At 44.0% G+C, this 26,891-nt stretch overlaps 1 protein-coding gene across 1 annotated transcript in view; it reads right to left on the reverse strand.

The window, feature by feature from the left end:
- Positions 1-26,891, reverse strand: part of LOC311137366 (protein O-mannosyl-transferase TMTC2-like) — a gene marked incomplete at its 5' end in the record, with an annotated part of 194,745 nt that overhangs the window by 82,341 nt on the left and 85,513 nt on the right. The window contains one exon of the mRNA XM_084171814.1: positions 22,737-23,316. Coding sequence (XP_084027940.1) covers positions 22,737-23,316 — 580 coding nt within the window. The remainder of the gene's footprint in view (positions 1-22,736; positions 23,317-26,891) is intronic.

Here is a 26,891-nt window from a genome sequence, read left to right on the forward strand (position 1 = left end):
TCTAAAGAGCTTCATGCTATACGTTCCCAGTCGCCTGTTGGTTGGCAACACTGGTTGAAAATATAAATAGCTCTGCCCTCTGCCTGGGATTCCCACTCATTACCATGCCATTTGGCAGATCAGACCTCCTGCATGCAGGATTTAGACTGGGTTTAGAGGCACTGCAAGCCTCTTCACTGAACATGCATGGAGGAGGCAGACAAGAGATCCAAGCCAAGAAAATCTGCTGTCAGAGTGCTGTCAGAAGCCAATCGCTTTCACTTCTCTCAGAGAGGGGCCATTTCGTAGAGTGGTTTTCTCTGGATGTTGTTATGATGTTTTGTCTTGTTAAGGTCCACTTGACCGAAGAACACTTCAATAAAGACAAAGTGATGACTTGTGGTTTGACAATGAATCGCTGACACAGGTTTATAGGGAGCATTTAGGGAGTAATATTGGTTCTAAGGTTAAATACCACCCGATAATAAGCTATTTGACATTCACCCCGGATCTATTCATAATGGCTATTTCAGTCATAAATATGAGCATGAATTACAGTGTCTACAAAAAAGTCAAATATTACATTTAGTGTGTGTGTCGTGAGGAGAGGAGAGAGGAGAGAGGAGAGGCAAAGCGAGCACCTCCATTATTCAAACAGAATAATCAAATCCCATCACCCACCATCCTAACCTCCCCTCCACAACCCACCCCAGCCCTGACTGTCCTCCCAATCACACTCAACTCTCCAGTCCCTCCCCTCTACCCCTCCTCCCCTCTACCCCTCTCCCTCCCCTCTACCCCTCTCCCTCCCCTCCACCCATCTCTCCACATGCCCACGTTACATAACGTTATCAATTTTGGATGGAAATATAATATGAGGATAGCACGAGAGCCTTGAAAGAAATGTTACTTTTTTCTTCTTCATTCTCTTCATCAGCAAATGATGCACATGTAGTTGACACCAGGCCCTCGCCTCTGGAGTCTGATTTTAAAAGCCAGGCGAGGAGACGATGGGGTGAGTTGACGGGGTAGATGTTAGCGGCTGCTGGTCACATTTGTATCAATAAAGACAACATTTTGTCTTTAAGACGTGTGTGTGTGTGTGTGTGTGTGTGTGTGTGTGTGTGTGTGTTTGTGGTAGAATATTGGAGCCATCCTCTCCATTAAGTACAAAATGAGTACTGTCAACTCCTATACTTTAATTACAGAGCACTCAGTGGAAATCCTGAAAATAATATAATATCCTACGCTAGAGTGCCATACGGTCACGCTAGAGATATTGACTAAAAACAGATTTTAGTCCGAATATACTGGTGACGATTACTAATCAAGAGTGCACATTCTTTTCCAGAAGACATTTAGAACTAGCCCTTTTTTTCCTTCTTTTTTGTTTTGTTTTACAGCTATCTAAAAAGCACTGGGAAAAAAACAAAGTGCATCGAACTGGCTTACATTTGCTGAATACAAAAAGGTCATTGTTGTGGACTAGAGTCTGTGCTGCAGACTAACTGAGTCATCGTCCTAGCCTATATGACATGGCATACAGTATATTTTAATGCAAAGGATGGTAACACTGAAGGACACAAGGAGACAAAGATGTTTTATGCCCTTGTGGGAAGCATTCTGCCCAAAAAATTAAGCGCGAGAAAAATTAAGCGAGAGAGAAAAAACCTCCAGCTAGAAGTGTGGGAATATTCTAGGAGGCATGACTGACTCCTTCCTTTTGGTCTCCTGACCTTCCCTTGTCTCTCCCTGTAGCCTTGGATTCCAACCAGAGCATGATAGCTCAATTCTGGCTCCACACAGCAGCATTTTGAGGGGGAGAGAGGAGACATTCCCAGCTGTGTTAGCACAGGAGGTTGGCACCTGTGGTTCACGTTTTGTTCTTCTGACATAGTATGGCATCACAGCTTCAGTATTTTGGGAAACAGTGTTTTGTGTGACATGATGCACTGGAGAAAGAGTAGTTTATCCGCAATATTCTTAAATAATAGATTATTTATTGTGAATCTCAATGGTGATTACTTTGCTTGGAAAATACAAAGAATGACTCACTTGCTCTATGTAAATATGTTTCTGTGGAATAAAATGTCAAATAAATCTGCAAATATGAAACATCAGCCCACAATTCATTATATGGTTGTCATTGACTTCTGATCTGGGTTTTGTTGATTCCTTTGTGGTGTGTAAACATCTTTTTGATTACAAAACGAACCTTTGATCACTCAGAACGAGAGAGAATTTCATCAAAGTGGGTCTTAATACTGCTGAAGTGGCATGTTGAATTGCTAACATTGTTATGAGGACGATTTTCCACAATTTGTATTCATGTTTACAGGCAGATTGTCCAATGTGGCTTCACTACACCGCTGTGATAATCGTTCCAGTGTGTCACAATGGAGAAATTCAAATTTAGTCTGAGCCAAGACGGTTAATCACAAATTACAAACTGAATGTTTCAGGCCAAGAACGCTGCGGCTCAGCAATTAAACGAGAGCTGGGGGGAAAAAACTGCTATGGAACATCATTCAATCACTCAATCTTTCATGTCTGAATAAGCTAATTCAGCACAATACATGTGTCTAATCACAAGGACCTGGTTTAGGAGTAAGATAAATGACCTAAGAGCTAACTCATTAGTCATTAACAATTGGTCTTATATGGTCACTGTGACTTATGGTCACTGTGACTGACTGTGACTGTCATGAAATGGTATGTATGACCCTGAGCCAGAGCAGTATGACAATGACAGACGGGAATGGCCTGAGACAGGGTCTGGGTCTGGGACAGCGCTGGAACCAGAGGCTGGGGACTCAGTGAGGCCTCCAAGGCATGCACCTACCTGGTTGGTGACTAAAATGTTGCATTGTTGTCCGTTTTTTAAACTCGCTATGACATTCTTCAAAATGATATCCCAAATCGAGATCCAAATATCAAAAACAATCTACTATACAGGTATTTAATATACTGTAAGAGAGAGGAATTTAGTGGTTGATGCAATACAGAATTTTAAAGGTCAGTGGAGGACCTGGATGTCCTGCATGAAATCAACAGAGAGAGGGGTTATGTGAACATTCCAGTGCATCTGCAACTCTGCATGTCCTAAAAAAGACCACCTGTTTTCTGGTTCACTGAAAACAACAAGACATCTAAGCGAGGGATGTCAGACGGAACATTGCCCTTTGAGAATGTTCCGTCCAGAGCCTGCCTCTTTCTCTCTCTCTCCATCATTCTCTCTACAGTATGTATTTATTTATCTCCTTCTCTCCCTCTCTCTATACCTCTCTCTACCTCTCTCTACCTCTCTCCACCTCTCTCCACCTCACCACCCTCTCTCTCTCTCTCCGCCATTTCCACCCTCCTTCCTCTCTCCTTCCTTCATCCTGCTGTTCTCTTTTCATTCCCTCCTACTCTCCTTACTTCTCATCTCCAGAAGCCTCGGCAGCAGGGTGATGTGGGTGGATAGTGGCCTACTGGCTATGACTGCTGCGCTCAGAGGGGGATCACAGCCCAGACACATAACCAAAGCAGACAACATGCTGGAGAGCTCGCACAAATACACCTTCCTATTTTCTGTGCCTTTCTTGGGTTCAGATGTAAATGGCAGAAAAACAAGCATATACACTACCAGTCAAAAGTACGGACACATCTACATTCAAGGGTTTTTCATAATTTTTACTATTTTTTACATTGTAGAATAATAGTGAAGACATCAAACGTATAAAATAACACATATGGAATTATGTAGTAACCAAAAAAAGTGTTAAACAAATCAAAATATATTTTATATTTGAGATTCTTCAAATAGCCACCCTTTGCCTTGATGACGGCCCTCAAGGAACTACACTGGACTTTGTGTAAACTGGAAACCACATATCCTGAGGCCACATTTATTGTAGCTTGGGATTTTAACAAAGCGGACTGGGATATGTTCCGGGTTTGCTTCTGAGAATAACATTGACGTATACATGGACACGGTGACTGAGTTCATCAGGAAGTGTATAGGGGATGTTGTTCCCACTGTGACTATTAAAACCTACCCAAACCAGAAACCGTGGAAAGATGGCAGCATTCACGCAAAACTGAAAGCGCAAACCACCACATTTAACCACGGCAAGGTGACTGGGAATATGGTTGAATACAAACAGTGTAGTTATTCCTCCGCAAGGCAATCAAACAGGCAAAAAGTCAGTACAGAGACAGTGGACTCGCAATTCAACGGCTCAGACACGAGACATATGTGGCAGGGTCTACAGACAATCACGGATTACAAAGGGAAAACCAGCCACGTCACGGACACCGACGTCTTCCTCCTGGATAAGCTTCTTTGCCGCTTTGAGGATAACACAGTGCCACCGACACGGCCCCACTCCCAAGGACTGTGGGCTCTCCTTCTCCGTGGCTGACGTGAGTAACACATTTAAGCGTGTTAACCCTCGCAAGGCTGCCGGCCCAGACGGCATCCCTAGCCACATCCTCAGAGCATGCACAGACCAGCTGGCTGGAGTGTTTACGGACATATTCAATCTCTCCCTTTCCCAGTCTGCTGTCCCCACTTGCTTCAAGATGTCCACCATTGTTCCTGTACCCAAGAAAGCAAAGGTAACTGAACTAAATGACTATCGCCCCATAGCACTCACTTCTGTCCTCATGAAGTGCTTTGAGAGGCTAGTTAAGGATCATATCACCTCCAACTTACCTGACACCCTAGACCCACTTCAATTTGCATACCACCCCCAATAGATCCACAGACGATGCAATCGCCATCGAACTGCACACTGCCCTATCCCATCTGGACAAGAGTAATACCTATGTAAGAATGCTGTTCATTGACTATAGCTCAGCCTTCAACACCATAGTACATTTCAAGCTCATCATTAAGCTGGGTCTGAACCCTGCCCTGTGCAACTGGGTCCTGGACTTCCTGACGGGCCTCCCCCAGGTGGTGAAGGTAGGAAACAACACCTCCACTACGTCGATCCTCAACACAGGGGCCCCACAAGGGTGCGTGTTCAGCCCCCTCCTGTACTCCCTGTTCAACCATGACTGCGTGGCCACACACGCCTCCAACTCAATCATCAAGTTTGCAGACGACACAACAGTAGTAGGCCTGATTACCAACAACAACGAGACAGCCTACAGGGAGGAGGTGAGGGCCCTGGCGGAGTGGTGCCAGGAAAATAACCTCTCCCTCAATGTCAACAAAATGAAGGAGCTGATTGTGGACTTCAGGAGACAGCAGAGGGGGCACGCCCCTATCCACATCGACGGGACCGCAGTGGCGAAGGTGATGAGCTTCAAGTTCCTCGGTGTACACATCACTGACAATCTGAAATGGTCCACCCACACAGTCAGTGTGGTGAAGAAGGCGCAACAGCCGGCTACCATCCGGTTCCTCAACCCTGCAACTTAGAGGCTGCTGCCCTATGTACACAGACATGGAATCACTGGTCAATTTAAATGGAACACTAGTCACTTTAATAATGTTTACATACTGTTTTACTAATTTCATATGCAAACTCAGCAAAAAAAGAAACGTCCTCTCACTGTCAACTGCAAGATTCAACAACTGAGACATAAACTGAACAAGTTCCACAAACATGTGACTAACAGAAATTGAATAATGTGTCCCTGAACAAAGGGGGGGGGGGGGTCAAAATCAAAAGTAACAGTCAGTATCTGGTGTGGCCACCAGCTGCATTAAGTACTGCAGTGCATCTCCTCCTCATGGACTGCACCAGATTTGCCAGTTCTTGCTGTGAGATGTTACCCCACTTTTCCACCAAGGCACCTGCAAGTTCTCGGTCATTTCTGGGGGGAATGTCCCTAGCCCTCGCCCTCTGATCCAACAGGTCCCAGAAGTGCTCAATGGGATTGAGATCCGGGCTCTTCGCTGGCCATGGCAGAACACTGACATTCCTGTCTTGCAGGAACTCACTCACAGAACGAGCAGTATAGCTGGTGGCATTGTCATGCTGGAGGGTCATGTCAGGATGAGCCTGCAGGAAGGGTACCACATGAGGGAGGAATATGTCTTCCCTGTAATGCACAGCATTGAGATTGCCTGCAATGACAACAAGCTCAGTCCGATGATGCTGTGACACACCGCCCCAGACCATGACGGACCCTCCACCTCCAAATCGATCCCGCTCCAGAGTACAGGCCTCGGTGTAACGCTCATTCCTTTGACGATAAACTCAAATCCGACCATCACCCCTGGTGAGACAAAACTACGACTCGTCAGTGAAGAGCACTTTTTGCCAGTCCTGTCTGGTCCAGCGACGGTGGGTTTGTGCCCATAGGCAACGTTGTTGCCGGTGATGTCTGTTGAGGACCTGCCTTACAACAGGCCTACAAGCCCTTAGTCCAGCCTCTCTCAGCCTATTGCGGACAGTCTGAGCACTGATGGAGGGATTGTGCGTTCCTGGTGTAACCCGCAGGTGTGATGTTCGGATGTACCGATTCCGTGCAGGTGTTACACGTGGTCTGCCACTGCGAGGACGATCAGCTGTCCGTCCTGTCTCCCTGTAGCGCTGTCTTAGGCGTCTCACAGTACGGACATTGCAATTTATTGCCCTGGCTACATCTGCAGTCCTCATGCCTCCTTGCAGCATGCCTAAGGCACGTTCACACAGATGAGCAGGGACCCTGGGCATCTTTCTTTTGGTGTTTTTCAGAGTCAGTAGAAAGGCCTCTTTAGTATCCTAAGTTTTCATAACTGTGACCTTAATTGCCTACCGTCTGTAAGCTGTTAGTGTCTTAATGACCGTTCCAAAGGTGCATGTTCATTAATTGTTTTTGGTTCATTGAACAAGCATGGGAAACAGTGTTTAGACCCTTTACAATGAAGATCTGTAAAGTTATTTGGATTTTTACTAATTATCTTTGCTGAGTTTATATACTGTTACTCTCCTGTATTTTAGTCAATGCCAGTCTGACATTGCTCGTCCTAATAATTATATATTTCTTAATTCCATTCTTTTACTTTTAGATTTGTGTGTATTGTTGTGAATTGTTAGATACTACTGCACTGTTGGAGCTAGGAACGCAAGCATTTTGCTAAACCCGCAATAACATCTGCTAAATATGTGTATGTGACCAAAACAATTTGATTTGAATTGAAACTGCTTGCGAGCACTGAAGGTGGGAGCAGACTGGTGATAAATAAAGGAGGGAGAGAATAAGAAACAGAGAGAGAGAAAGTGGCTGTAAGATATTTGGAGCAGCCAGCGAGCGGATCTTTGATTTCAAAGAGATGTCATGTTCCTTTCTGCTACTTAGTGAGTTTGCTCTGTTTCGCTCTCTCTCTCTCTTCTGTTTCGCTCACTCTCGCCACAGGAAAAGCCAGGGTCAGAAATGTGGCTGTCTCCGACACTATATGTGTCAGCTCCTCTTATCCCTGATGAGTGGTAGGCCAGAGAAAGAAAGATCTAGAGCTCCCAACTCCAGTCACTTTCTATCAGCACAGGCCCACTACCATAGCCAGTAGCTGTAGAGCTGGAGGATGGAACAGTAGAGACTATGGCTGCATTTCATTCAGCATCAGATGGAATTTCTACACATTATAGCGTAACTTGATATTAGCTTCTGTAGAATGAGGAAAAACACTGAGAACAAAGCCTTATTGTTGACCATGTTTCCAACTTAAATAGAATGCACTGTGTGAAAAATACTGTATCTGCTTCATTTCTAAATACACAGAGCAGTAGCTCTCTCCAAAGAAAGATGCATTTTACCAGAACAGTCTGCATATGGGTCTCCTCTCCCAGACGAGGCCCAGTGGAGTGTATCTATCCTCAGGTGGGAGGCAGGTAGGTGCGGGCAGGGGACACTGGCTATCTCCACCATGCTCACTCCATCACATCATAAGTAATGTGAGGTGGGGAGCATGTGAGCCGGTGTGAGATGGAGATGTAAAGATCTAATAGGGAATATGTTAGCTTGAGACTCAATATAAACGTGTTAAGGGAAATAAGGTAATGGTTGATTTATAAATGTTGAAGAGTGATAAATTACCTATGCAGATTGCTCTCAGGTTCTTTACAGCCATGCAGTATGTCCTTCAACTGTAGTATGACTGTTTGGGCAGGGGTGGTTGTTGGGGACTAGTTTGGGGATGACCTAATCTTACACCAGGATAAGTCCTCTTTAACCAGCTGACAGTTGTAAAGTATCGTGTCTCAGCATTGTGTATTCACAGAGTATGGGAGGCATGGTATGGAAAAGAGTGACAACCCCTTAGGGTCATAAGATCATATGAGTTTAGTAACATCACCGACCACCAGTTTCTTTTTCCCAACATTAAAAGTCCACATAGTTCAGGAGTATGACCGGTAGTAATAAATCGAAGCAATAATAATTTTAGCAGCAGCGTAGGTGTGAGGGGGAGCAGTAGTTGTTTGGCATTCTAACAGTCTTATGGCCAGGGGATAGAAGCTGTTTAGGAGTCTGTTGGTCTGAGCCTTGATGCACCTGTACCACCTGCCGGAACAGTCTATGTCTCGGGTGGCTGGAGTCTTTGGCAATTCTTCGGGCCTTTCTCAGACACCGCCTGGCATGTACAGTTGAAGTCTGAAGTTTACATATACAATTAGGTTGGAGTCATTAAAACTTGTTTTTCAACCACTCCACAAATTTCTTGTTAACAAACTATAGTTTTGGCAAGTCGGTTAGGACATCTACTTTGTGCATGACACAAGTAATTTTTCCAACAATTGTTTACAGACAGATTATTTCACTTATAATTCACTGTATCAAAATTCCAGTGGGTCAGAAGTTTACATACACTAAGTTGACTGTGCCTTTAAACAGCTTGAAAATTTTCACAAAATGATGTCATGGATTTAGAAGCTTCTGATAGGCTAATTTACATAATTTGAGTCAATTGGAGGTGTACCTGTGGAAGTATTTCAAGGCCTACCTTCAAACTCAGTGCCTCTTTGCTTGACATCATGGGAAAATCAAAAGAAATCAGCCAAGACCTCAGAAAAAAAAGTGTAGACCTCCACAAGTATGGTTCATCCTTGGGAGCAATTTCCAAACGCCTGAAGGTACCACGTTCATCTGTACAACAATAGTACGCAAGTATAAACACCATGGGACCACACAGCCGTCATACCGCTCAGGAAGGAGATGCGTTCTGTCTCCTAGAGATGAACGTACTTTGTTGCGAAAAGTGCAAATCAATCCCAGAACAACAGCAAAGGACCTTGTGAAGCTGCTGGAGGAAACAGGTACAAATGTATCGATATCCACAGTAAAACGAGTCCTTTATCGACATAACCTGAAAGGCCGCTCAGCAAGGAAGCAGCCACTGCTCCAAAACCGCCATAAAAAAGCCAGACTACGGTTTGCAACTGCACATGGGGACAAAGATCGTACTTTTTGGAGAAATGTCCTCTGGTCTGATTAAACAAAAATAGAACTGTTTTGCCATAATGACCATCGTTATGTTTGGAGGAAAAAGGGGAAGGCTTGCAAGCCGAAGAACACCATCCCAACCGTGAAGCACGGGGGTGGCAGCATCATGCTGTGGGGGTGCTTTGCTGCAGGAGGGACTGGTGCACTTCACAAAATAGATGGCATCATGAGGAAGGAAAATTATGTGGATATATTGAAGCAACATCTCAAGACATCAGTCAGGAAGTTAAAGCTTGGTCGCAAATGGGTCTTCCGAATGGACAATGACCCCAAGCATACTTCCAAAGTTGTGGCAAAATGGCTTAAGGACAACAAAGTCAAGGTATTGGAGTGGCCATCACAAAGCCCTGACCTCAATCCTATAGAAGATTTGTGGGCAGAACTGAAAAAGCATGTGCGTGCAAGGAGGCCTACAAACATGACTCAATTACACCAGTCATTTGTCAGGAGGAATGGGCCAAAATTCACCAAACTTATTGTGGGAAGCTTGTGGAAGGCTACCCGAAACGTTTGACCCAAGTTAAACAATTTAAAGGCAATGCTACCAAATACTAATTGAGTGTATGTAAACTTCTGACCCACTGGGAATGTGATGAAATAAATTAAAGCTGAAATAAAACATTCTCTCTACTATTATTCTGACATTTCACATTCTTAAAATAAAGTAACCTAAAGACAGGGAATTTATACTAGGATTAAATGTCAGGAATTGTGAAAAACTGAGTTTAAATGTATTTGGCTAAGGTGTATGTAAACTTCAGACTTCAACTGTACGTCATGGATGGCTGGGAGCTCATCCCCAGTTATGCGCTGGGCCGTTTGCACCAACCTCTGTAGGGCCTTCATGTCGAGGGTGGTGCAGTTGTCAGGATGCTCTCGATGGTGCAGCTGTAAAAGTTCCTAAGGATCTGTGGGGCCATGACAAATAATTTCAGCCTCCTGAGGGAGAAGAGGCACTACTGAGCGTGATGTAGACACCGAGGAACTTGAAGCTCTTTACCCTCTCCACTGCGACCCCGTCGATGTGGATGGGGGGTGTGCACCCGCCCCTGTTTCCTGTAGGCCACGATCAGCGCCTTGGTCTTGCTGACGGTGAGGGAGAGATTGTTGTCCTGGCAACACACTGCCAGGTATCTGACCTCCTCCCTCTAGGCTGTCTCATCGCAGTTGGTGCTCAGGCCTACCACTAGCAAACTTGATGATTGAGTCGTGTGAGGCCACACAGTCATGGGAGCACAGGGAGTACAGGAGGGGGCTAAGCACACGCCCCTGGGGGGCCCCGTGTTGAGGGTCTGCATGGCGGTGTTGCTGCCTACTCTTACCACCTGGGGTCGGCCCGTCAGGAAGTCAAGAATCCAGTTGCCGAGGGAGGTGTTCAATCCCAGGGTCCCGAACTTGGAGGGCACTATGGTGTTGAACGCTGAGCTGTAGTCAATGAACAGCATCCTCACATACTGTAAGTATTCCTCTTTTCTAGGTGGGAGAGGGCAGTGTGGAGTGCAATTGGGATGGCGTCGTCTGCGTATCTGTTGGGGCGGCATGCAAATTGATGCAAACATGACGCAAGAAGTGCTTTGTTTTCTCCCCTGTTTGAGATGTTATGGCAGAATGTCATATTATGTGGGCACAACTGTCCACAGTCACAAACAGAGGAACTATGGGCCTTCACTCCCTTTATACAAAATCTAAACTGCACATCAAAAGGGAACTATTTTAATTTCAGTCATCATAAAATGTTTACCCAAAATCATGGGGTAAACATTTTTTATCGTCTCTCTTTTCTCATTTTTAAAGCTCCCGAGTAGACAAAACTCTTTGTCACACAGTTGTCCAAACATTTACTTTAATAGCCAACCAACAAAGCAATTTGCTTGATGGAAAAACATTGCATATGCCAAGTCCTCAGGAAAGACATTTTACTGCATATTGCTAATGAAGAAACATTCTGAGCTCATATTGAAAAGCAATGCTAACGCTGGCCAAGCTAGGTGTACTAATTGTATCTTACTTCAGTATCTGTTACTGAAAATGAGCCTATGAACCAGTTCCACGCACAAAATTAGCTAATAAAAAGCTTTTTTACACATAAAGATAAGCCAGTTACACCACAAACGTAAGCGCTGCCAGCCATGTTATATTTAGTAGGCTTAATACAAGCTAGCATACTATGCTTCCATAAATGCTACAACACTACATGATGAATATCCACATTGTAAAGGGGGACTTGAATAAACAGTGTAGAAAATGATTTCCATGCCTATTGACTACATGTCTTGGCTGTAGTCTAGCATTGGAATAGAGTCTAATCCTGACTTGTTGAAAATAGTGCAGAATGTGATATCCCTAGTGTAAACATTAGGCCAGACTCCCATCCCAGTGTAACTATAGCTAGCTAGAGGAAACGGGACAGTGCTAATGTTTGTGGCAGGATATATCATAGTTTGTTTGTTAGTCAAAAAGACGTTGATATCACAGCATCAGCGTACACTCTTAGAAAAAAAGGTGCTATCTATAATCTTTAAGGGTTCTTTGGCTGTCCCCATAGGAGAACCCTTTGAACAGCCCTTTTTGGTTCCAGGTACAACCCTTTTGGGTTACATGTAGAACCTTTTCTACAGAGGGTTCTACATGGAACCCGAAAGGGTTATACCTAGAACCAAAAAAGGTTCTACATGGAACCGAAAATGGTTCTCCTATGGGGACAGCCAAAGGACCCTTTGAGAACCCTTTTTTCTAAGAGTGTAGTAGATGTACAAACCAGGTCTCTCAATAAAACTCTCCCCAGAGAACTAGGGAGGAGAGGCTGCCAAGAGCTCAGAGACCCAGCCTCCAGACTCAAGCTTCTCTCTCTCTGTTAACCCAACATGTGCTCATTCACTTACTCTCATCCTCTCTTTCTTTCTTCAACGCACACACACGTGTATAATTGTCTCTCACACACGCACACCTCTTTGTTGCTTGACTATGTCAGGAAAAGGAAATACTGAACATCAGCATATTTGATGCTGATGATATTTCATGCTGACGAGATGAAATCGATCATTCCAACAAGCACATTATATATAAAGAAAATGGAACATAATACTGAGCATATCAATTATTTATGCCTATCATCAGTCTTGTGCTTTAACTGGTGCTTCAGCATATCTACTGTATCTAAATGCTTTCTTATGAAAATCCACATGCCTGCAATGTGTCTAACAATCATTGAAACCAATGACATTTGAAATATAAGCAACTTTCTTTTAGCATGCCTAAACACAAATCCAAACGGTGGCCGTCTCAGGTTGACAGCAGCGACACATTTGATGTGACCTCCCACCAAAGAGGGTAATAGAATATTCGGTCCTTCTTTCGAGGCAAGGTATAGAAAAAACAAATTATATTCATTTATTCTCAGTGCTAACAGTAGCTTGCATTCAAAAATGGTCTGAAAATAATAATGTAATTTCCCAGGAAATTTCACATGCTAAATTGGGGGTGATGGACCTCTCCGTCTTCAGTTCAATAACATGCTTTTCTCCCCTGCATGTGTGTGACAGGGCTTTATATCTGACCAATCAGCGGCAAGCCGTCCGAGGTATAAAAAGACATGGACAGCAGCCACTTGATGCTGGCATAGACAAAGTTCATTAGCATGTGAATAGCAGCTCCAACAAATTAGGCCCAAATAAAGCAGCGAAGGTGCCAAGACTCATACATGTGGAATGGAAGGGGTGCAACAACAACAACACTCCAATAAAACGTGATGAAATATGCATTACTGTGTGGATGAGTGCCTGGTACAGTGTACACCAGTGTTTTGTGTTCTTGGAGGGTGGGCCAGCTAAAACTGGGCTACACAGAGAGAGCGAGCCATGCACATTAGTCACTTCTCTTATTTCTTAAAAAATCGTTATTTCTTTCTCTCTGTCTCTCTCTATTCATCACACACTAGTAATAGCAATGTGTTGGCAGTTTCTTTGGCTAGTTTCATAGACAGAAAAGCCAGCACTACACAGACAGTGTGGTGAAGAAGGCGCAACAGAGCCTCTTCAACCTCAGGGGGCTGAAGAAATTTGTCTTGGCACCTAAAACCCTCACAAACTTTTACAGATGCACAATTGAGAGCATCCTGTCGGGCTGTATCACCACCTGGCACGGCAACTGCACCGCCCGCAACCGCAGAGCTCTCCAGAGGGTGGTGCGGTCTGCCGAACACATTACCGGGAGCAAACTACCCGTCCTCCAAGACACCTACAGCACCCAATGTCACAGGAAGGCCAAAAATATCATCAAGGACATCAACCACCCGAACCACTGCCTGTTCACCCCGCTATCATCCAGAAGGCGAGGTCAGTACAGGTGCATCAAAGCTGGGACCGAGAGAATGAAAAACAGCTTCTATCTCAAGGCCATCAGACTGTTAAATAGCCATCACTAGCACATTAGAGGCTGCTGCTGCCTATTGAAATCACTGGCCACTTTAAGAAATGGAACACTAGTCACTTTAATAATGTTTACATATCTTGCACTACTCATCTCATATGTATATAATGTATTCTATTCAATAATATTCTACTGTATCTTAGTCCATGCCGCTCTGTCATTGCTTGTCCATATATGTATATATTCTTAAATTCCATTCCTTACTAGATTTGTGTGTATTGGGTATATGTTGGGAAATTGTTAGATATTACTTGTTAGATATTACTTCCCTGTCGGAGCTAGAAGCACAAGCATTTCGCTACACCCGCAATAACATCTGTTAAGCACGTGTATGTGACAAATAAAATGTTTGATTTATGAATCTGTCAAGAAGAAACCACAACTAGAAAGAGTTGACCAGTGGCCAGTCACTGGCATAGACTAGAGTGGACAATGATTTAGCAAGACAGAAATGGCAACAAATGAAACCTGCTGACTGGTCAGTCCAGGTATTCAGTGTACAGAGCTGATGAAGAGCGCGGACTGAATGTCAGCGCTGAATGTGTAAAATCCACACTATACAGTACATAGTGTGCCAATAGCATCTCTGCTGCAGGCATTTGAGTTTGGCTGGCAGGCCATGGCTGGAAAAGATCCCTCTAATCCCCTCTAAATCTAGTCTTGTCCAGCTTCCATTGACTCAGAGGAAACGACTGGAGACACACACACACGCACACACACAAACGCACGCACATACGCACACACACAGTGCTGGCCTGGGGCAGCTGAGCTTATTCCCATGTGGCATTCCATGTTGTAACAAATGGACACTGGTTATAGCCTTGGCATCCTCTATTAGTGGCACAATAAATACACAATGAAATCAAGGGATATTTATTTAGCAGTTAGTATAAATCTGCTTTAAAGATTTGGCTTAGCTGCTCAGCAAAAAGTTACGCACAGAGATCACATCCCAAAATATCAATGCCATAGATACCACAGTAGACTGAAAGTAGGGCTGGGTGATATGGCCTAAAAATAATATCTAGATTTTAAAAAATGTATGGGTGATTCACAATATACTGTATATCTAGATTTGTATTTATTTATATATAATTCTAAATAAGCTTTGTTGTACAATTAAAGGTCAAATACACTGCATTTCAAACAGTCAGCAATAATCTAATGAATTCAGGGCTTGTGAAATTATACCTAGGCTAAATATAAGCCTTCCACAACCATAAGAACCACTAATAATGTAATTATTTCATCAAAATAGTTTAACCTGCTTTATTGCAATAATCACTGAACTGGCTTTCAAGTCTATCTATGAGAATTCCCTTTTTGTTACAAGTTTAACCAGAACCATGCATAATGCACATTCACTAATACTGACTAACTTCTTGTAGCAGGTATTATAGAAAATGAACACAGGTCTCATGAACAATCTCTCAAGCACAAGCCCACGTGCTAGTGAGTAGCCAGCTAATCTTTATTTTTATATTTGCTATCTTACAAGGTAGGACAGTTTGAACAGCATGCTGGCCTCCCGAGTGGCGCAGTGGTCTAAGGCACTGCATCACAGTGCTAGCTGTGCCACTAGAGATCCTGGTTCGAATCCAGGCTCTGTCGTAGCCAGCCGCGACCGGGAGACCCATGGGGCGGCGCACAATTGGCCCAGCGTCGTCCAGGGTAGGGGAGGGAATGGCTGGCAGGGATGTAGCTCAGTTGGTAGAGCATGGCATTTGCAACGCCAGGGTTGTGGATTCGATTCCCACGGGGGCGTATGAAAAAAATAAAAATAATGTATGCATTCACTAACTGTAAGTCGCTCTGGATAAGAGCGTCTGCTAAATGACTAAAAATGTACAAATGTAGCCTGTCCACTTTGTTCAAATGTTGAAAATACCTTATTTCTCAGAATGAGAACGAGTTGCCAATTCCTTATATAATTGTGTTTTATGCTTATCGCACATTTATGAAACACAGACTAGACAACTAGTATAACAGTCTTTTGCTAAAATGCTGCTAGAGGTACCGCAATGCCCTGCGTGACAAACTGAGCTGTCAAGGCGTCAGTGTAATGCGGTAGACGAAGTCAGGCGCAGGACACAGAGCTAATCGAAAAACGTACTTTACTCGTAGGTAAAATGAATGAACAAAACCTCCACGCAGGGAGGAACAAACCCTAACGACAACCAAAACATGAACAAACACGCACAACACACAGTGTGAGACAGAGGGTTAAATAGGGAAGACATAACTACATGATGGGAAACAGGTGTGACCAATGAACACAAAACAAGTCGAACATAGACACATGGATCGGTAGCAGCTAGTACTCCGGTGACGGCAAACGCCGAAGCCTGCCCGAGCAAGGAGGAGGGGCAGCCTCGGCTGAATTCGTGACGTGAGCATTAATATTCCAGAATCAATGTTCATTGATACTCCCGTTTTAGTAGTGTCTGCTCTGTGTGCAATTTGAGGAGTTGAGACATAAAAAGGGTATAATTAGAAAGGTTAACTTCTCCTCTATTTCAGTAAAATAATGTCTTAATGTATTTCAGTGTCGATATGACCGATTCTGTTGGACCAAACCTCAAATGCAAATAGCAAGTTGAAACCGCTTGTCAGAGAGGAAGAAGTGATTTATCATCTTTGTTGTTGTGAGTGGTGGGGGAAGGGGCTTGGTGTGTGGGTGTAAATGGCAAGGTGCACACAGCACACAAGGAGTGAAGGAGATGAGACCAAAAAGACAACATGAGAACAAGCGGACATAAATACTCATAAAAACGTTTCTTTTTTTTACTGATTCTTGCAATACAAGCATTTGGAATATCATGCAAAACATTCTAATTAATCAAATTAATTCAATATATCGCCCTACATGAAATGTGAAAGCTATGATCCCTTACTGATGTCACTTGTCATTGCAACTCAATATTAGGAAGGTGTTCCTAATGTTTGGTATACTCAGTGTATGTAATTTTACTCGTGGCAAGCACTGAAAAGTAAGATTCTTCGTAAGCGACAAATGTAAACAAACTGTGCATATTGTAACATATGCAGTAAAATATATGCACATAATAATGGAATCTAGTACAGTATGCATTCACTTCCATTTCTGACTGTACTGTTACTGGAGGACTTTGACATGAAAGTAGTGCTGAGCGATTGCTTTTTGAGATTGGTTTGGTTTCGGTTAGATTATAAAACAAATAATCACAGTTTTCGATTTAGGTTTTGATTATTCTTTTAGAAATTAAATGCACTATGCATTATGTGGGTTGAATGCTGTAACACAGAATAAAACAATTAATAAAAGTCCCACGATGGTAGTGACTCTCCATTACTGCTTATCACTTATTAACAATAATTTATTCATATTACTTTACTTTAATAAAATATTTGTTTTAGGCCTATTTTATTCCTTTAGTATTTCATTCCAAGTCATCATCTCATCTCTATAGCGCTGCTGCCTATGCCGTCTGACAAAATCACAATTTTAGTAGTTCTTCAAAGTAAATATGGCATACTTTTATGACAACTGAATACCAACTATCAATCTTAGATCATGTATTTTCAGATAGAGATACCTCACGAAGAAACTGCTCTCTATCCCTCTCGATCGTGTGTTCTTCTGTCTCTTCTCTCCGTATCAGACCGGACAAGTATGCATGCAATGCATTATGGTCATTGTAGTTAATTACCATGCTTACTGCGCTAAACTATGTAGAATATTGCCCTGTTGGAAACTACAACTCCCTACTACATTGCACAGTTCGGGCTTGATCTGATTTATCTCTAGAGAAACTGTGCATTGCGCTCACAGAAAATAATTGAACAGACATCGGTCAATTAGTTGTTTAAAAACCAAAACCGCACACAAAACACATGTACATATTACTTCAATTACCTCAACTAGCCGGTGCCCCCGCACATTGACTCTGCACCGGTACCCCCCTGTATATATAGCTTCCCTACTGTTATTTTATTTTACTTCTGCTCTTTTTTTCTCAACACTTTTTTGTTGTTGTTTTATTTTGCTTTTTTTATTTAAAATAAATGTACTGTTGGTTAAGGGCTGTAAGTAAGCATTTCACTGTAATGTCTGCACCTGTTGTATTCGGCGCATGTGGCCAATCAAATTCGATTTGATTTGATTTGATTTGACACAATGGGAGATTCACAGTGGATATAAAATGTTCATGTAATTGACTGAAAAATAAGGAACCCATTTCACGATCCTATAACATTGTTCTTGAAATGTCAACCCCTACTTCAGCTGAGAGTATACGGGAAAATGTACAATACCATGTTAACATGTCATCTAGAGGTGAGGCTAGAGAGAATGAGTGATTTACAGTGTCCATATTAGGACAGCCTCAGCCTCAAAAGGAGTTGGTGTCAGTCTCATCCGTTTGAGGAAGAGGCTGTCCTAATATGGACACCGTAATGGTTAGATGTTAAACAGTGAAACACAATGGCAGACCGAGCTTTAACACCTTAATGCCTTGTTTCTCTCCAATCTCCAAGCCTCACTTCCTAAACGATGTATCCCTCCACAACGGCCTGTTCTCACACTTAACGATGGGAAGTTCTACATCACAAAGCTTAACGGCTCAACTATCATCACCTGATATATCTCCGGGCCGATCTGTGGAAAAGTATTTTATTTCTGTTGTGTCCATTCCAGATCTTTACATATACAAAGCCTGATAGGTTCGTAAGGCGGACATTGGCCTAATGACAGCGGCCTGTCCCATTCATACTAACAAAGTAGACATCTGAAATCAGGTTTCAACATTCATACAGATGACTTGGCATCGTTATCACAGAAAAAGTACATACTGTAACCGTATATTCACAGGGAACGCATGAGACCTGCCAGCCTTAACGACACTCAAGTGATTGGAGTGATCTGTCAACTTTCCCTGCTTGTTTCCTCTGTGCTGGGGCTCCAAGATATGCAGTGAGTCTGTGATACTGCACTAGAATTTCCATACCAAATAAGGCCAATTTATTTCTAAAGCATACTATTCTTTATTCCTTATTTCATCTGAAACAGCACAGGGAGAGAACACACAGCCTCACAATGTTAGCTGTCCTATTTTGATCTAAATACAGACATTTCCTTCCTTTTCCTCCCTCAGAGTAAATTCTGTTAAGTGTTGAGCAGGCGCAGGTAGACCCCATTACTCCATCATGGCCAATTCAAAGATGGCACTGCAGACAAAACATCCGTTACAAGCCTCAGATGTCTTCAACTGATTTGACAGTAAATGGGATCTACTTGTTATATGCATAGAATATGGTGCACAGGTGTCTTCCCACACCATTCATCAACACCATGGCAAAGCATAAGAGAAATCCATAGGCTCTGGTCCATCCATGACAGCATTGTGTAAGTAGATCGGCCTGTATTAGCAGGGGAGATGTGTTTGTGTGGTGGGTTGCCAATCAAATATTTAGAAGCTGTCAGATATGAAGTATCCTCTCCTTTAGCCCTCCTAGCACTGCATTCTCCAGGCAATGCCAGGCCTGACACACTATTAGCAGGCCTGTCTGCCTCTGTCAATGAATTGGCCATACTCCAGAGGACACCAAGCCTCAGATAAGGCTTAAATCATGAGAGAGGCCTGTGTGGAGACGAAGAAAGCAAGGGGCCTCGCTCAATTTTTCACACTATGATGAGCACTAAAACAGAAAAGCTAGATTTTCTTCCTCTCTCTCGTTCTCTCTCTTTTGTCTCTGTCATCCCCTCTCCCCCGTCCCCACCAACTCTCCCTCTCCCAGAAATGCCCCTCGTACTCCGCCTGTATGAGTCAGCATCCTAGAGAGCCATCGGCTCTTCTTGGATCCCTTTTGTCACATTCGTGCACATGTCTTGTTCAATTTGCCCTGATGTGCAGAGACTTGTGGAAGTCACATTGATTCGACAGCAGACGGTAAGCACTTGTGACAAGGCACAGTAGAGGAAAAGGCTACTTGATGATGGCTTTGTGCTCAAAAAGAAACAAGGAAAGTGTTTGACTATGATAGATCCTCCTTCCTGTTTTATCTTTGATTTGTGTGGGTATAAAAGCTTTACTTGGTTTATCTTTCCCTCGCTGTAATATTAATAGGGCTGTCAAATGCGGTAATTACAGTTAACATTTGAGAATTTTAATGCCGTACATTTTTTTTCACCCATTTCATCTTATCTCCATTTCTTCACCCAAAAGTCAGCTTTTTCCACACTGACCCTTTTAAGCGCAACACACAACGCGCTCTGCTGTGCTGTGTGCTCTCAGTTTCGGCAGCTACAGATGTAGGATCTTAATTTGATCACCCTGTTGCAGGAGAACTTTCCTGCAATGAAGGACATTTTTAACTTGTAGTGTATTTGAGGTTTCTGAAGTTTGTAATTTCCACTTTGAATTTTCAGACTTGATTTTCCCTAACGAAAATGTTTATCAACCCCTACAAAAATGTCCATTAATTATAATCCACATAATAATTCACATGTCCTGTTGCTGCAGGATTATTTTCCTGCTGTAGCAAACTGGCTCAAATTAATAGCTCAGACACACCGGTAGGATTGTCAAATGTTTCCTCTGAACAGTGTCAGCAGACAATCTATTTTTGTGATCACACGGCAAAGACCTTGAAGTCATCAGCCACTCAGCCTTGTTAAAATACTCCACACCAGAAGGTGGCAGTAGCATTGTTTGGCAATGCATGTCCGTTTGTGTTGCTTATGGCCTAGATTCCAATGTTGCTATTTTGTAAAAAGCCTTTGTTGATATTAGCCAGATGGCCACAGGTAGATAACTACCTAGCAAGATGACGAAGAAACAATAATCCCATAGTGCCAGTGCCAGCCCATAGCCAAATGTTTAGCTAGCTAGCTAACATTCTCATATTCGCTAGCTAGCACAACATAGCTAGCTACACTGCACTAACTTGGCAGCTAACACAGGCAGCTGTTTCATGGAAACTAATCCATTGTGATTGAATTATAATGTCAATACATTTTACATTTACATTTTAGTAATTTATCCAGAGCGACTTACAGTTAGTGAGCGCATACATTTTTCAATACTAGCTACAGTGGTTAGCTAGCTTGGAGGAAGTATTTAGTGTTGTGTGCATTGTGTCTGTGCACTTAGCTAGCTACCATCCCATTGCCTACATTGCATATGAAGTGTGACTGGCTCATGACATTTAACCGTGGATGCACAGAGAAAATGCCCTCTTTTTTCCCTTTATGTTGTCACTACTGTTGGCTCCCCCACATGGTGGTTTGTGCTCTCTGGTTGGCTCAAAGTCAAGTTGTTGGCCACTGATAAGCGTTGCGATTCCACAAGTAGAAACGGCAGGTCCGTCGCTACCGGGTCAGCACGCAGCAAGCAGGTAGAACGGCCTCCCACTGTGATAAGTATCTATCGGCAGTGAGATTCTCTGTGTGTTTCATGCTTAAGATCTGACATCTGTAGCAGCTCCAGTAGAGCGGTCTGTGGTGCTTAAACATCCACCATGCACGCAGCGTTGAGCAACAATTTTGAAGGGAAAGATACAGAAAGTTCAACCATAAACACATACCCAGGCGTTTCTTTTGATAACAGCATAAAGCTAGCCATCTAGTTGTGCACAGCTTTGCACAGAAGTAGCTAGAAAATGCTAACGTTAGCTAGCTAGCTAACCAAACGAGAATGTTTACAATGCAATGGCTGAATGCCTCTTTATTAAACTAATTTCCCACAATGATTTTAATTGGAACAGGACATCCATTCCATTTAGCTACGGTTTTTGTTGGAGTTCTCAGGTCAAAAGATTTAAGCTAATGATCCCAATTCTAGTAGTAGCAACCTGTGATCTAGTTGAAGAACATGGATAAGTAGCCTAGGCTAAATCTCATAGCTGTATGATATTTTACATGAACTCAGACATGGCTGATATGTTGTTTTTATTTTGTGTTTACCCCTATAATCAAAATATATTATACCTACAACCCAATGTGATGTTCTTTTACATTGAAACATCTTTAATTAGGGTCAAATTTGAACAATAAAAATGTTTTCAATTAATCAAGTTAATCGCACAGAAAACCATGTGATTAACACAATATAATATTTTAATCGTTTGACAAGCCCTAATTATTACACAAACACACAGATGAAAACACATAATGAAGATTAATTCCAATGCAAACTGGCATTGCATGTAAACAAAGTACCACCTCATCATCATTATGTTAAATTAAAGTATCATTCATCTCAATAACATGCACTACATTATGATGACGGACGATGAATTAACAAATCCTTAAAGTGTGATATTTTTGATTGTATACTTATCACTAAAGCAAGTTCTAATTGGTGTTTGGTAACAAATGTTGTCACAAGGGGAGTTAACGATGGATAATGATAATGACACTGTTGAAGGATAATGTAGGATTTGTACACAAGACAACAGACAGCAAGGCACCGTGGGAATTCAAATTCAACTGACAAAAGTCCCTATCTGCCTCCCATGACCCTATTTCCATAATAATATGGTTCCCTAACTCTTGTCACTGCTCTGACAGTCATGTATGGATGTGTGAGTATTTTTGTTTGTATGCAAATATACAAACAGTATATACGCTCCATGACCATGTATAAACAGGAGAAATAGCCTACTTTCCCTTTGTTTTCCTTCCCCACTTGTATATTTCCTTGCATTCAGAGTACAAAACAACAGCTCATTCCGGATCACACAGCTGCACATACATGGCAAAATGTTTTTCAAATTACATCCTAATGAAAAGCAAACATAACACAGGCATACTTCCACACAACAAGACCCATGTGAATAGATCGGCTTTCCACTTTGCTGTTTGCCAGGGTTTTGCCAAAGGGAGAGAGAGAGGAGGAAATCAGATACATGGGAAGAAACAAACTGTTTACCTTGTAGAAGAGCATGATGACCTGACGCAACTTGAGCCGGTGGAACACGCAGACGTCGTAGAGCACCGACACGGCCAACACAGTCACCCCCTGCTCTTTCCACAGCATGCTGCAGGCAGCACAACCCAGGCTGCCCAGGAGCCAGGCCCCCAGCCTGCAGGGCCCCGCAGGGCCCCCTCGCAGGGCGCAGTGACGCATATAGCACAGCAGAGACAGCAGGAAGAAGAGGGCGGCGCCCACGTCGGCACGGCCTACCACGCCCGCCACCGCCTCCGTGTGGATGGGATGCGAGGCGAACAATAACCCAGCCAGGAGGCTCCAGAGGCCCCTTCCTAGCAGCAGGCGGGCCAGCCAGGTGAAGAGGGCCGTGACGACCCCATGGAGGCCAACGTTGACCAGGTGGTAGCCCCAGGGCTCCAGGCCACCCAGGGCATGGTTGAGGCGGAAGGAGAGGGTACACAGGGGCCGGTAGGACTTGTGGCTGCCGCTGTGGGTGAGCAGGGTGCCCCAGAAGTCATCGTAGAAGATGTTGATCCACGGGGTCTCTGGTAGCAAGTCCTGGTTGGTTTTGATTGCACGGCTGTGGGGAGAAGGAAAACAGAGGGGTTAGAAGATGTATGTGCAATGATCCACATGCTTATGGATAACCTGATCAAGTGCAACGCCACCACAGTACTTGGGACTGGCATTTCAGTCAATTCAATCAATCAGACACAGTATGTCTTCACTGTACTATCGCATTCAGTAGAATTGCAAGGACTGAAAGAAATGTCTAGATTTCTTTCAAACTCAGCAGTGGTCATTTATCATGCCCCAAAGATAGGAGCTTTAGACAGAAATCAAATCACCTTGAAACCTGCTCATGCTTGATAGGGACACAACCCACCACAGAGAAGGCTGATGTACATGTAAAGATGTGTGATCACACCTCTGAGTGACCATCTCATCTTCTCCAATGTGACCACCTGGGGCCTCAGTCTATTTACACCAACTGGACCAAACGCCACATGAAGTGTCCTTTCTCTTGATAAGCTATGGATGTGTTGTCTCCTTTTTGGCTGGTTTGGAGACCTAAACAACAGTAGTAGGCTATGCATTGTAGTATACATTGCTGTATACAAGTACTGTAGCTTGAAACTTGTGTAAACCTCCTTTGAGAGTGTGGTCATGTGGCCTTCACTGACAGACAATCTGAGAGTAAGCAGAGAGAGGAGTGCTCACCACGGCTCTTACTGTGTGCACTCAGGGACTGCGGAGGCGCATGCACCACGCCCTCGACCAAAAACGAATAAAGCAACAGAGAGAGAGGGGGGAATGCCATGTTGGCATAAAGGAGTGTGGGGAGCCAGGGACCAAAGACGTGTCAATCACAGCTAGCCCTGTGTTTACCAACCGCTGAGTACTGGGTATCTCACACACAGACACGCCACACTGTGTCAAGAGAGGGAGGCAAGGGAGGGAGGATGAATAAATATGTTTGTGGAATGGATTACAAAGCAGGAGGGACTAGAGAGAGCAAACTAGAGAGCAGTGTTAAAGCCATGCATAATACGTGTTGAGGGGCCATGGACACCCATGGAGAGACCATGCTGTCTGTGCATGTCTGTGCATGTAGTTACCCCACCACGGGGAAACCCTGGCCTGGGTACTGGGGTTGCGCCTGAGTGTTTGACCCTGACGGCCATACATCAGGCCCAAGCTGTGTGAGGTGTGAGGGGTGGAAGATGTGCTATTACCCCCCTACTGGAGCAAATAATGTCTACGTCTTTGTTACCTAGCTGTGAGGTGGCTCTGGCACTGACACAAGGCCTTGAACCCTGCGTGTCTGGGAAGTAGGTGGGAGACAGGGGGAGGCAGGGGGAGCAGGCGGGTAGGTGACAGCTATGTAATGAGTCTCCTTAAAGAGGAGGAGGTGCATTAAACACAGAACGCCACCGCGTAATTAAAAAGCCTGATGGATGGGACATGACACGTGTGATAACATGCCGAGAACGACAGGTTGTAATGAGTCCCCATGGTGGGCACAATTAGCATACGCAATTAGACGTGGAGCGAGGAGATGGAGAAAACAGACACACACTGCACAACACACAATAACAGACTGAGATAAACAAGGAATTCAAAGAAAGATGCCAAGGTGGCAGATGAATCAAGGTGAATAATCTATCTATGGATACTTTTTTTGGGAAAACCTCAGCCTTTGTGTAGCTCTTAAACCTAGAACTTTACCCGTCATTGTCCTTTATAGCTGCAAGTAGCAACCATCTTGCCCTGCTTCTCAATATGGCTAGGCCAGAAAGCAGATGGGGTTGTTGAAAAGGGTAAAGTTATGGAGATTGCAACCCACAACAAATGACCAAATAAACTAGCTCTGGCCAAGGAGAAATAGCCCTCCTTATGATAGATCTGGGTGGAAATGAATACAACCAACCTGGCCTATATGGAAGCGGAGAGGCAAAGATAATCAGCCGGGGATATGTCTTTATAATAAAGATGCCTGACATGTCAGTGAGCAGATCATTGGGTTTCAGACCTGGGTTAAAAAGTATTTTAAATAATTTCATATACATAAGCTGGGCTTGATTGACTTGGCGCTCTGGAACCGCTTGCCGTGCGGTAGCAGAGAGAACAGTCTATGACTAGGGTGACTGGAGTTTTTTTTAGGGCCTTTTTTTATGGCCTTCCTCTGACACCGCCTGGTATAGAGGTCCTGTATGGCAGGAAGCTTGGCCCCAGTGATGTACTGGGCCGTACGCACTACCCTCTGTAGTGCCTTGCGGTCGGAGGCAGAGCAGTTGCCTTACCAGGCAGTGATGCAACCAGTCAGGATGCTCTCGATGGTACAGCTGTAGAACCTTTTGAGGATATGAGGACCTATGCCAAATCTTTTCAGTCTCCTTAGGGGGAATAGGTTTTGTCGTGCCCTCTTCACGACTGTCTTGGTGTGCTTGGACCATGTTAGTTTGTTGGTGATGTGGACACCAATGACCTTGAAGCTCTCAACCTGCTCCACTACAGCCCCGTCGATGAGAATGGGGGCGTGCTCGGTCCTCTTCTTTGTCCTGTAGTCCACAATCATCTCCTTTGTCTTGATCACGTTGAGGGAGAGGTTGTTGTCCTGGCACCACACGGCCAGGTCTCTGACCCCCTCCCTATAGGCTGTCTCGTCGTTGATCAGGCTTACCACTGTTGTGTCATCGGCAAACTTAAGGATGGTGTTGGAGTCGTGCCTGGCCATGCAGTCATGAGTGAACAGGGAGTACAGGAGGGGACTGAGCACGCACCCCTGAGGGGCCCCCGTGTTGAGGATCAGCGTGGCCCTTACCACCTGGGCCGGCCCGTCAGGAAGTCCAGGATCCAGTTGCAGAGGGAGGTGTAAGTCCCAGGGTCCTTAGCTTAGTGATGAGCTTTGAGGGGACTATGGTGTTGAACGCTGAGCTGTAGTCAATGAATAGCATTCTCACATAGGTGTTCCTTTTGTCCAGGTGTGAAAGGGCAGTGTGGAGCGCAATAGAGATTGCATCATCTGTGGATCTGTAGGGGCGGTATGCAAATTTAGTGGGTCTAGGGTTTCTGGGATAATGGTGTTGATGTGAGCCATGACCAGCCTTTCAAAGAACTTCATGGATATAGACGTGAGTGCTACGAGTCGGTAGTCATTTAGGCAGGTTACCTTAGTGTTCTTGGGCACAGGGACTATGGTGGTCTGCTTGAAAAATGTTGGTATTACAGACTCAGACAGGGAGAGGTTGAAAATGTCAGTGAAGACACTTGCCAGTTGGTCAGCGCATGCTCGGAGTACACATCTGGCCCTGAGGCCTTGTGGATTTTGACCTGTTTAAAGGTCTAACTCATATCGGCTACGGAGAGCGTGATCACACAGTCGTCCGGAACAGCTGATGCTCTCATGCATTTTTCAGTGTTACTTGCCTCGAAGCGAGCATAGAAGTAATTTAGTTCATCTGGTAGGCTCGTGTCACTGGGCAGCTCGTGGCTGTGCTTCCCTTTGTAGTCTGTAATAGTTTGCAAGCCCTGCCATATCTGACATGTGTCAGAGCCGGTGTAGTATAATTCGATCTTAGTCCTGTATTGATGCTTTGCCTGTTTGATGGTTCGTCGGAGGGCATAGCGAGATTTCTTATAAGCTTCCGGGTT

The sequence above is a fragment of the Coregonus lavaretus genome (assembly GCF_964263955.1).
Source record: "Coregonus lavaretus genome assembly, chromosome: 11".
NCBI classification, from domain to species: domain Eukaryota; kingdom Metazoa; phylum Chordata; class Actinopteri; order Salmoniformes; family Salmonidae; genus Coregonus; species Coregonus lavaretus.